General features: G+C 46.2%; 1 protein-coding gene across 1 annotated transcript in view; it reads right to left on the minus strand.

Annotated features, from left to right (window-relative positions):
* Positions 1-3,730: 3,730 nt before the first annotated feature.
* Positions 3,731-13,326, minus strand: part of NIF3L1 (NGG1 interacting factor 3 like 1) — a 278,588-nt gene continuing 268,992 nt past the window's right edge. The window contains exon 7 of the mRNA XM_069651734.1: positions 3,731-4,263. Coding sequence (XP_069507835.1) covers positions 4,079-4,263 — 185 coding nt within the window. The 3' untranslated portion in view covers positions 3,731-4,078. The remainder of the gene's footprint in view (positions 4,264-13,326) is intronic.

Here is a 13,326-nt window from a genome sequence, read left to right on the forward strand (position 1 = left end):
CCTGATCAATTGGGCAAAATACTAAGTGACAAAAATCACAAGGAGTTAGGTCTAGACATAGCAACAACAATCCTCCCTTATAAGTGCTCCAAGGGGACATTGTCTAGCCAAACTAAATTGTTGCATGTAACTCATTAGCAAGAGATGATCCCATTATTTAAAGTATCTCTTTTTTCTAAATAATATTCTAAGGGCACTCACAAATTATTAATCTCGGTTGCCCTACATATAAACCCACACAATGTGAAAAATAGATGCACGTTTATTACATTGCTAAACACATATGCTGAAAACAAGAACATCACCATGTATAAAACAAAAACTGGCCTACTTATCACATTTACACAAATATATTTTAAGTTAAGTCTATGGCCTTGATCACGAGTTGGAGGGTATGCCGGTGGAAATATCGCCGGGATACCGCCCATTGTTAATTGCGTTAGCGCCACCTGGTCCGGTGCTATTAGCGCCAGATCACAGGTCGGCCGTTAACGGGAAATCCCCATTGGGTCCAGTGGACCCGAAGGGGCATTTGCAGCGCAATGACCGCACGCTAAACCTGCCGGCGGTAATTGCGCCAAAAAATGGAGCGCTAAATGGAATTTTCACCTAAAGCAAAAAGCTGGAGGTAACACAGCCCATGTAGTGCTCAACTCGTGACCAGGCCAGCCTTTAAATGCGGCGGTATTAGCGTTACCACCGCATTTAAGGGCTACCGCCCAACTCGTGATGAAGCCCTATCTGTTCTGCCTCCTTTGATTTGCCTATGTCAGATCCCCTTAGGCCAGGCTCCCTATGATGCTCTGCATAGGTCTCTTATTGTGTGCAAGATTGGCTTGCTCTAAATAGATTCCCTTTTGCGTACATGGGCCTCCCGCATACTCTGGACCAAGCCTACACATGGCCAGCCCACAATCTTGTGTTTCTGGAACGTCTCAGGTGTGTGAGAGCTCTGTGCAGGGTGATGTGGAAGGCTGAGTCTTTATTTATAGAGTGATCAGGAAAACACTTACTTGTTCTAATTACAAAATCCTAAATGAGATGGTGATGGTCAGGGCAACTGAAATCAGCGATTATAGTGTTTAGCTCCACACATGTAGTAGGGTCCTATTCCTTAAGCAGTCCTGGTCTCACTTCAACATCTCCGATTCTGAAGCAAACGAATCCAGAGGATGCCGGAATAAATAATACCCTATTGTTATGAAGTCCTGAGCAACTGCTCCCCTATCTAATAGGAAGTTCCAAAGGTGACCCAACTGAAATCTCAAAAACCTAGCCTTAAAATTCCATCTCTAAGCTAACAGTCTCTGCTGTAGAAAGGCTCACTGAGCTGTACTCAGTCTGTCCGCTCCCTAGTCACCACTGCTCGTACCAGGCTCTTCAGCCCTTTCTCAAGAGTCATTGTGGCTTTGTGGGGCAGACCCTTTCCAGTCCGGGATGTTGTCACTCGCCTATTGAGGTCACTGTCTATACCTCCTATCGGGGCTTTGTCTGGACTCAGCCGCCTTGTGGCTCCTTCAGAGTATTTGACTCGGCAATGCAATTCTGACACAATATCCGGTGCCATTAGCGCCTCCGGCAAGTGGTGAACTGGATTTATCCCCCTTCAGCATAGTGTGCTTGTCGGACAGACAAAATTCTTTACTTGGGTCAGCCTCTGCCTCACCTTCCAGTTTTCTCTAGGCGAGGTGTGGATCTGCGACTCTGGGTTTCGGACACCTGCCAGGCCTTTAAGTGAATAGGGTCTTCATTGCAGCAAAGGGCAGCTTCTCCAACTGCCATCTGGCTTTGGGCTGCCAGACTGTGTGGGGAGTTGCATGTTTTTCTTGGGGTCTCTAGTATTGGTATCTGGACTCTCAAGTTGGCCCTCTTCCCAGGTGGTATCTTTGAGGGACTTTCATTGTATCAAGGACAACTGAAGCTAAGGCTGAATCACCCCTGCAGTTCTCTCTTCTACTAGGCTTCTCCCTCTCTTTTTATTGCTCAAGGAGAGTTTCTGTTGTCCCCCCCCCTATTTATTTTCCATGGGTTGCTTTCTAGTCTACTTGTAACCTTGTTAGAATTGGCTCCATCCGATTCGTTCTCAGCTGCCCCAGTGAAACTTCAAAAGGTAGGAACAAAGAGGTATTAGGGGAGTCGGGGGGGGGGCACCATCTTGGAATTTATGCCTAAACAAATTGCTCCACCCGCAACCAGGAACAAACCATCCTACCTTGCATTCCGCAAACAAGTGAAAAAACGCACTTTTTAACAAATAGTCTCTCTGAAACTACTGTGAACCTTAACTCTGTTATGTAACTTCCTATGCCTTACTATGTATGTAAACTAGCGCTGTGATACATCTGTGTCCTGGGCGCATATATCAAATGAATTAAAATAAATAAAATAAATTGTGATTCTGCCTTCTTACCACAGACTCCTGGTCTTCGGACAGGTGCCTCTGTGCGAGTGCGTTCTCTGTGCTCCTCAGTGGAGCAGTTACTGTAGCTGGTGTTTCACAGAGGTGAACAGTCTGATGGTGGGTAAGTACTATTCTGCCTGTGAGTGTTCATTAAAGCAGACCGCCACATCAATCGTATTCAGGGTCCATACTTCAGGCCTGGAGTGAGGGTCTATTGCAGGGGTCAGCAACCTTTGGCTCTCAAGATGTTTTGGACTACAATTCCCATTAGTCCTAGCTTGTTATCTGGCAAGAGGTGTGGACCTGGTGGATCATGACTAGGCTTCTCTTGGATTTCGTAAATTGACAGCGACACACAGAAAATCAAGCAAAAACAGAGAACACCAGCTTGGTAAGAGATGAGGTGGCCCTTTAAGGCAGCACTTGTGTCTGAGAAGCACTTCCCATTCTGGTCATGAAAGCTGTATTGCAGAATGAGAATAACACTGCTTACCAGCACATGGACAGGGCGAGATATCTCGTCGGCTCCACTCAGTGTTAATTTGCACCCCTGGTCATTATCCTCACTTAGCCCCCTGTGACAAAAGCCTGCCAAGGTATTGGGTTATGGTGGGGCAGGCCAGCGGACTCTACCCAGACTGCTCACAGGCCCATCACAGCTTTGCAGGCAGCAGCACACAGCCCTCTTAACTACCCATCCTTTACCACCAGCCCTGACAGGCTCAAAAAATGGACATTCGACGCAAGCTGTACCTCACCAATAGTTTTCAAAAATGCATCTTTTTAGAAAAAGGGTGTTGCCTGGCAGGTGCAGCACAGTGTCTACTTTAGATGCAGGGTTGGACTGATTTGTTTACGCACCCACAAGATGAACTGAATAACGGACGGTGAAATGCTGATCTGAGGGAAAGCAGCCACAGCAGTAGTTCTGAAGTGTTGGTTTATGCGTATCAAATGTCTTTGTTCTGTTACTAGCATACGCACCTGTGACTAGGAACATCGCTTGAAGAAGACACATAAGAGAAAACGCCCTAGAAGCGGTGTTAGAAATGGAGACTAGTTTTGGAGGCAGAGGAAAGGGGAATGAGGTGGCAGATGAGCCAATTATATTAATGCAGTGTGCTGTGAGGAGCTGCTTCATATGCAAGGACATGTTTCCAGTTGTGCAGGAAGAACTCGAATTGTATACCAGCTGAAAATACTTGAAGTATCATAACTTGTATACATCAATACGAGCTTTTACAGGCAGAAAGACCGTAAAACAAGCAAATTATTAATGGAAAGCAACCAGCCGCCCACCCACTCAAAAAAGTACTCTGCACACAATGATTTCATTAAATGGGTCCCCCCCAACAGGAGCTAGACTCTGTAATACAGGCAGTGTCAAGTTGTGACTTTTTTAAGCAAAGGTTGCAAAGAAATGAGAATCCAATAGCACATTTACACCTGTAGCCGATGTCTATAACATGGCTTCTATGCCAGTCTCTCTTGCAGACCCTCTAAAATAAAATTCCGAAGGTCAGATTGCAATCGCCACAACTATCAACACACACAAAGCCTGGATTACACAGTCCAGCTGCTGTGGGGTGTTCCCGGTCACTTTATTGTATCTCATTTTCACTCAAAGCCATGTGCATCCAGAGAGTTCATTCCGATGATGGCTTGCACCTCTGCATCTCACACTACTTCTAGTGGGTCTCTGTCCTTCTCAGACACCACCACTTGCACCTTGTTCTCAAGACGGGCAGCTAGAGTGTCCCTTAAGCCCCGCAGGAATCCGCGTTCGGTATTACTGTGCTCGCATAGGACTACACTTGTTCCCTTGGCCACAGCATCCAGCACTTCGTGGTGGGACATCTCACCTGCAAAGGGAGTCAAAGGAACACAATCAACTACTAACAAACTGCTTCCTCCCCTCAACAAGAAACATACACAGAGGGTGGCGTTTTGGCACAGGAAAGCAACTATTCCAACTTCTGATTGAAATACATTGAGCCACATAACAAATACAATGCATACACCATACAAGACTCAAGTCTGAAAGTTACGATTTCCATTTTAGAGACTCCAAAGAGGCGTTCTATAAATATTTAGAAACACAAATTCTGCATGCTTGAATGCACTCCCCATCCACCTAGATTCAGATGAGGTAGTGACCACAGACAAAATGTGACCACCGCCTCCAAGGTTTTCCCTCCTGATGAAATGATTCACAGAGATATGCAAGGTTGCTAGGTAAAGGAAATAAACGGTTGGCGGAGGAAAACATTGGAAAATAAAGGAAAAGGGGAAGGGAAGCAAATGTAAGTTCATAGGAAAAGGGGTACATGGGAAGAAATATGTTGCAAAATAGAAAAAAAATAATATGGGCTACTTTTTTAATGGAGCATCGAAAAAAGGCAATTCGCATTTCTGGCATACAACCAATCCTGCTTGGTATTAAATGGTTTCCAGGTAACTGAAGACTGTTCAGTGCTGTACAAGCAGGCTAGCCAATGGATGGAGCTATTTCACCCTACTGCCACCCGTTAACCTCGCTAGGGAACTGCAGCTCAGGATAGAGCTGGAAAAGATGTGGTGTATTTGCAGATTATTCCCAGAGGAACCCAGCAACCGCCTAAGAGGGGCCACAGCGGCTCAGTAATCCATAAAGGATGGCTGGCATGGTTCAAGGACTACTGCGGCAGCAGCCTCGGGCTATATCCTTAGCAGGAACCCTTCAGAATTACTATTCCAGAGTAATCCCCAAGAAAAACTGTAAAAAGTATCCTGGGTCAAAAAGCCACCATGATGTAACGGATCTATGCAATTACTGGACCGTTTTTACTGCGACTCGTGACATTTTCGACTTTTATTTTGACCCCATATATATATGCGGGGGAGACCCCTGCAGCCCCCTCTACATACATTATATACTGTACCCATCTCCCACATATATATGGGGTGAAAAGGGGGTTGAAATTAAAAAAAAGTCGACATTTTCAGGGGTGGCAGTAAATGTATACTCACGATTTAACTAAGCAAATGCAGCAGACCTCGAGACAATCATGCAATGTTAATCGCTACCTATTGCTACTCGAAATTGCTTCAGATAGGGAAGTCATTTGATGCCAAAGACGCCTATGATATACTGTCCCCTAAAGAATACTTGTAGAAAAGACTTTCTTTTTGTACCTTTCCCTCCATAGATTTCTATGGGACACCCTTTCTTTTTGCTTGTTTTGAACCCTGTCCTGACTTTATGGAGGTAAATAAAGCCTTCTGCTTTACTTCCCTTGCCTCTTTTGCTCATTCCTATGGGGAAACCGACTAGTCCGTAAGACTGTCAGTAGTACTGGGTGACTGTCTCTCTTTATGAATTATTGTATTGTTAAAACTGCACACATCACCTTAAAGTGACTGGGAGTTGGGATCCTTTGTATTCTTCCATCTTCTTTATATAATGGCATTTTGGTTACTTTTACAATGAGCCTATGATGTGATATTTGTACAGTTTTTGTGCTTTTACTTGTGCACTTTTCAATTTACCATGAATGGCTGCTAAAAGGTGGCAAGCACCCTAAAATAGTCATCCATCAGGGTTTTTTGCTTGTTCTTTGGCCATATTGTTCTTTAGTCTTCTTCCTGCTTTCTCAGGTCAGGGAATGCTGTATATGGAAACCCCTTTCCCAGGGAAAGTTGTAGCTTTTCTCAGGATAAGGGGTGTTGTGTGTGCCAGAGAGGAAGCTAGGACTGTCTAGTCCCAATCCACATCTTTGGTGCCAGTATGTCTGTTGCTGGGCAGATGTGGTGACCAGCTGCTATCCATGTTTGGATAGCCACTGGCTGTTTGAATGGTGCAGATCTTTACTATTGGTGTGCCTGGGTGTGCCCCATCCTACCACCAGACTAAGACCTTGCTGAACATCCACATGCCTCCCTCGGCTGCGGTGCCGCCTGGTGAGTTTCATGCCTTGTGCAACCTCTCAATCTGTCCCTCTTTTCTCCACCTCTATGGCGCTCTCCATCTCCCCCATCTATTCTAACTGTTACTCTATCACCTACCCTTCCTCTCTCACAAAGTCTGGAAGAAACACGTTTTAAAAGATCTTTCCCTCTAATCTTGGCCTACCTATTGCTGACACCTATGTCAGTGCTACTTCCACACAGACCATCACTGATATCCTCTTCTCTGTTCCCTCTCCAGACCTATGGACCCCCCATCTGATCTCTACCCTCTCCCCTTTTTCCTCTTCACCCATTAATGGCGGCACTAGATGGGAAGTAGTCTTACAATGGCACTATCATGCCCAGGGTGGGTCGGTCTCCCTCTCCCCCACCCCTCTCCCACCATCCCACCACCACTGACTGGTGTACCACCTCCCTTTACCCCTCCTTGAGAGTTTATTTGTTTTTATAGACTCAGTGCTTTTGCCAGCGCAATCTCATCCTTATACATTTTTAAGGAAGATTTAGCTTTTATGTGGTCCGCAGTGGCTCTAGTCATGAGCCAGTTTTTCGATATAGGCTCTGATAGAGCTTTCATTTGAACCACTGATTATTCCTTTTCCTAGGTGTCATTTTAATATTTTGTACTGGGGCAATGGTGTCACAGTTAACTTGCAGTTGTCACATCAAGTTTGTATAAGCATCAACACCAGCTGTAGTATCATATATAGTAGATACACGACTCAGAAGGTCGCCGTCAGCGATACGATCCAAATCTTTTTTCGAATGCAAGGTTCTGAGATAAAGGTTACTTTACTTCTAGCAGTGGTCAGCTCCTTTGTCCGTGTAAAACAAACCACGAAATGCTCTGTCCAGCTCACAGGTTCATTAGCCACACCCTGCAAATTGAGCCCTCTAAACAATATGTGATCTAAACAGTGTACACTTTTGTGAGTGGGAAGATCCAAAAGAAAAAGATTGTGAGAATCCTGAATGTCATTTAAATTTGTACAATCACTATCATCTGGCTTATTACACCATATATTTAAATCTCCCAATATAATAAGCTTTGAGTGATTAATTGCTTCAAACCCTAGGTACATATCCATAGTGTCCAGAAAGGCAGTGGCCAATCCACTGTCTTCCTTTTCGGAATGGGCGGACTTCACCGTCTCTCTTCTCACTTCTACCTCTAAACTCCTCCTCCTTGGAGACTTCAACATCCACCTTGACTCCACTGTTCATGCCTCTTCACTCTTCGGTAATCTCTGTACCCCCTCTCTCCCTCACTATTCTCCCCTCCAGTCCCACCCACTCTGCCGACCACACTCTTGATGCCTTCACCCCTGCTAATCTCCCCCTCTCACTAGCCCTCTCTCCTGGTCAGACCACTCTCTCCTCTCTTCTCATCTGGGAACTCTCAGCCCCCTGACCGAGCCTCCACCAGCACTGCCAGCCTCCTTTGAGGTCATCATAACGATGAAACAAGTGTCAGCTGCTGCGTTTGCCTCGACCTTTATCCCTCCTCTTGTCTCCCATTGATTCTGTCCTTGCCAATCTGGCTATCACTCATACTCTTGACATTCTTGCCCCAGTCATGAGGATCCGCCTGAAACCTGCCTCTGAGCGTAACAGCTGGCAGGACTCCGATCTAGACGGTCTGAAACGCCAGTGCAGAGTTGCTGAATGGAAGTGGCAGACCTCGAGCTAATCATCTGACAAACTGCCCTGTTGCCTACTCCAAAAGCAATATCGTCTCTCTATCCGCTCAAAGTAGAGGGCCCACATCTGGACCTGTATCTCTAGAGCCTCTAACAACATGGCTCAACTCTTCAAAATCTGCAAGGAACTAGCCAATCCATCCGCAGTCTCCACCTCGGCTCTTCCTTCTCAGGCCCTCTGTACTGCACTGGCCACCCACTTCACCTTTAAAACTCAGGACATTCTGACCCCTCTCTTCCTCCCTTTCGTCCATTCACCCCCCTCATCCTCGGAATCCCCCTGCCTCCCTTGGCCTCTCTTCCAACCCACCCAACTCTGTCCTCCTCACCTATCACAACGGACGAGTTCTCTAGAGTAGTCTGCTCTATGAAGGTCTCATTCAAACAGGTATCTGTCCTGTTCTGTTCTTCCAGAACCATTAACGACATATCCTCCCTCGCTCTGGCTTTTGCAGACTTCTGCAACCACTCCTTAGCATCTGACTCTTTACCTTCCTCTCTCAAGCACTCCCTCTTAAAAAAAAAGCCTTCAGCCGACCCCTCGTGTCCGACCAACTACCGCCCTATCTCTACTAAACCCTTCCCTCAGAAACTCCTGGAGAAGTTGGTCTTCCCCCAACTGACCGGAAACACTGAACTCGCTGGTTGTTTACATGACCATCAATCTGGATTCAGATCATCCAGAGGCATGGAAACTGCTATCCTGAACACCTGTTAAGAATTGCTCACAAATTTTGAATCCAACTCTCCTGCTAGTCTCATTCTCCTTGACCTCTTCTGCCTTTGACACGTTCAACCATTCTAGCCTCATAAAGCGATTCCAAGATACTCTTGGTATCTCAGACCAGGCACTGGATTGGTTGACCTTCACTGACCGCCCTTCCCAGGTGTTCCTGGGCTCCTTCTCCTCCTCCACCAACCTCTCTACGTGTGGTGTTCCCCAGGGTTCTATCCTCTCACCTTATCTTTTCAACATCTACCTTGCACCTCTTGCTCACCTGTTCTCTGCCTTCTCTCCTCATTTTCAGTGTTACACAGATGACAACTCTTCAAGCTTCCCTCTTCCTCCTCCTCTACCATCCCTGAATGCCTGTCGGCTATTCAGTCTCGGTGCACCTCCAATGATCTCTGTCATAATGCCAGTAAGACAGAGATCCTTCCCATCGGGACACCTGCTGCCAGTTTACCTCCTGCACTCTGGCCGCCCGCTATGGGCTCACTTTCCTCTCCTTCCACTGAGGCCAGAAGCCTTGGGATTATCTTAAGACTCCTCTCTCTCCCCTTTACTCCTCACATATTGGACCTTGCCAAGAAGTCCCACTTTCAACTTCACCTCCTTATAGGCATTCTCCCTTTCCTCACCTTCCCCCAGAAGCTCAATGCCTCTAGAGCTCTGGTCCTCTCCAGGCTAGATTACTGTTACAGCCTCTTCCTCAATCCACCTCTTTCTTTGCTCCATCCCCTTCAACTAATCCAGAGTAGGGCTCCCGGTTGCTGCAAGGATCAAATTCAAGACCCTTTGCATCATCCCCCAGGCTGTCTGGGGCCTGGGACCACGCTACCTGCAACTCTCCCTTATTAAATACTCTCCTTGCAGATCCCTTCGATATTCTGGCTCCAACATTCTGCTGATCAAACACTTCTCCAAGTAGAGAGCATGGGGAATATCTCTCTCAAGTGGCTCCCTCCTTTGGAATAGTCTACCTCTCTCTCTCTGTCTTGAATTGGACCACCTCAAGTTCCGCAAACAACTCAAGATCTTTCTCTTATCCTCCTCCTTCCCCCTCCCGTGCTAACCACCCCCTCTGTCGCTGATATTGGCAGCCTGGTCCCTCAAGAGTCCAATAGGGTCCTGGCCTTCAGCCCAATCGCCCCCTGCACTGCCCTCTGGCCCAACACCCGCCTGTCTGGTGGTTTGCCTCCACCATGCACTTACCTGTTGAGCGGTAGATCGCCCTCTTCGCCTGGGATGTCTCCGCCCATGCACTTACCAGTTGCTGCCCCAACTGGCACCTCTGGCACTTCCCCCACAGGGGGACCCTAATTAGCACTTTTAGCCCCACCCGTTTTATTCCTGTTACTTTACACTGCACTTGCACGCTCCAAATGTCACAAGGCCTAGTAGGACCTCTGTTTGTTTCTATTTATTTAGTCATTTTAATTGTTTATTTGTTCTCTTCCCTTGTGCCTTGTGGCTTTGAAACACTGTCTTGTTGTATAAATCGCCTTATAAACATCCAATAAATAAATCCTGAATCTTGGATAAAAGTACGACTCCTGCAACTGTTTGGCAGATCATTGGAACCAAGACTTCTACGAAGACTAGTAGCCCACTAACAGCCCCTGCAACTGACCAGCATCGACTCCAGTGTTGTCCCGGTGAATCCCTGCTCCTCTGTCCTGATCTCTGTAGCTGATAAGATAGCTTAGCGGGTTGAGCGCTCACTACTACAATCTGTGTGTGATCTGCAGGTCGCAGGTTCGAATCCCAGCACAGCAAACTTAGCCTTTCATCCTTCGGAAGTCGATAAATGAGTACCAACTTTGGTTGGGTGATATTGTAATGCAAATATGTTCTCTGTAAAGTGCTTTGCCAGAAGCTCTGCATAGATAACATCTCAACATGGCCTTTGTTGGTGCTTTGACCTCTGGAACGGTGGGAACAACCAGTCTCTACTGCTGCTTGAGGATCCATGTCTGCTGAGCCTTCGGAAGTGTCCCTGGACCAACTGGTGGACTCTCCTGGGCTACCTCGCTGCAGACGTCGTGGTTATGTGTAGAGCCTTGGAATCTTGCAGATCTTCAGCTTGTGCCACACGTCACTAGATCCTACCTGTTCAGCTGTCCCACCCCAAGGGAAGCTGTGATGGGGCTGCTCCTCTTCTCTGCTGTACGATCGCTCACCTTATGCTTTACTTTCCTTGCCTGGATCTTTTCTTCGTACCCCGTGACAAGCGTTCACTTTTCTTAGTTTGGGTCTTTAAACGGAAGCTGTCTGGAACAGATTCCTAAGTACCACGACCGACAAAAATGAATTCCTGTGAAACAAAGTATCTCTTCTACTGCTGATTGCGGATGGATTCCTGCTTCCCATACTTTTGGAAACCATACTCTGGTTTTCAGTCACTCAGGGAAACTTTTATTCTGTTAGTAAAGATGCTTCACTTTGCAGGGGATGCTGGATAGTGTCGTTATTTATTTTAAATGAAAGAAAAAGACTGGTCACCATCATGTGAGAAAGGTATGGTATGATTGTCAGTGGTACTGTAGGCAAGCATGCTGGCACTATGAGAAGGGAAAGGGATTGAGGCCCTCCCAACTGTTACCTTACCATCCCCCTATGGGGTAGGGCTGGCTCTGGTTTCCACCCAGCTTGGCCTTCCACCTCAGGATGAGAGGGTTCCCCTTCCCTCTTGAAAAGGTCAGCTAACTGTCCTGGTCACACTGCCTAGAAACCCAACACACAGACTCATAAGATTAGTGACACAAAATCACCTGACATAGCTTTCTAGAAATAGCCTCAAAAGGGATTGCATGAAAGCAAAAAATGTTAGGGGCAGGGCAAAGCATGATATCTAAAAGCACCTTCATTGAGCTCCTGGGAGTTAGTCGAAACTAACCGATTAAAATGGTCTCTCCTCTCAAAATAACCAGCAGGGATAGGAGAGGTATTAATGGGGAACCTCACAGACACAACATTAGGGGAAAATGCAGGATGTGATCATCTGGATTTCTCAGTGGAAGCACACTCCGGGCCAGGGTGGTGTTGGATCAGCAGTAAGTGCCAGGGCTGCGCCCTGGCAACACCCCACCCCCCACACCGACCCCCACAGTTAAGCACTGTGCAAGATGTATCTCCTTTCAGATCTACCATGCACCCAGTTGGTGGTGTTAGGATGGGGGCTGCTGCTCATCACCAGTGAACCCTTGTTAAACAGGAGGCAGAAGGAACACCACATTCTTCAATACAGAAGCTCTGTCTTCAGTGGTCATTTGAGGGGTGTGTTGGTAGCAAGCAGGGTGAAACCGTAGTGGTTTCTGAGCACCTCAGACCCAGTTCTTCACAGTTCCTTGGTACAGTAGTCTGGAGCCGGTTTTGTTTTTTGTGCCTAGGGGATGGTGTGGGACCTCAGCAGAGAAACTGAAAGAAGAGTAGCCATCTCCAAAAGCCCCCCCACCCCCTGCCGAGCTCTGATCTTTTACCCTAAAAAGCAATGTGAATCGACTGCCTGTGCCTTGTGAGAAGTGGTCAACATCTAAAATGGTGGCTGGGCTAGGCTTTGCATCAACTAGTAGACCAGTAGGAGGTTAGTCTAGCAACATCTGTACTCTGCTTGACGCAGACTGCTGAGCCATTTATGCTCTAGGAAGACATATTTCCCTGTGAAAGGTCCATAACCAGAACGATAAAAAAATCTAATGAATAGGATGCTGGAGTGACGATGAGCTACCACTGATAAAGCGACTGGAAGGCCCAAATCACTTTCTCCTCATTGCAGCAATGGTGGGCTAATGTTTCTGGCTTCTCATGGGGCACTCCAGTATTGGAATATTAGCTTTACTATGGAGAACCACCATATCGGTAGGCGGGGCAGGCTTCATTTGGCTGCAATACCAACTAAACAGAAAAGAAAGTACCATAAGGAAATATGTCTCCATCACCATCTCAATCGGTTTCCTGATCCTAAATACTGTATGGTGTTTATGAGATTACAGTTTAACCAACTACATACTGTATGCTGCCCCAGAAGGGGTATTCCGAAGGAACAGATATGTTCCCGCATATGACAAAACTCAGGGGAGGTAGTAACATGGAAGAATCTCATTTTAATGTGTCACAAATCTCAACATATTGTATATGTACTCTTTCATAAATTAGTTCAAAACAATGAACTTCAATGTTGGCATCAGCTATTATATGGAAATCAATCTAGGATGATTATACTGCTTGTGCACACTTTATTAAGAAATTCTATACCATGCTAGGAGAAACTTAGCTATTTTAATGGATGTTGCTGTCTTTTGCAGATTGTTGTATTAATTGTAATATTATTGCTTTTTTTTACTAATGTTTTTTAATTCCTGTATAAGTGATTGTCTTGTATAAAGTTTAGAATAAACCAAAAAAACAAATAAGAAAAGAATGTCTTGCAGCTTTGGAGTCCCCCTTCTGCCTAACAATTACGAAAGTGGAAGACTAAACTGAAATGATGACAAATTCAGAACCTGGAGGAGTTGAGTGCTAAATTCAAAGACAAGTAGGAGAAGGGAAAATAT

This window comes from Ambystoma mexicanum, chromosome 3p (genome assembly GCF_040938575.1).
Source record: "Ambystoma mexicanum isolate Mex_15411 chromosome 3p, UKY_AmexF1_1, whole genome shotgun sequence".
NCBI classification, from domain to species: Eukaryota; Metazoa; Chordata; class Amphibia; order Caudata; family Ambystomatidae; genus Ambystoma; species Ambystoma mexicanum.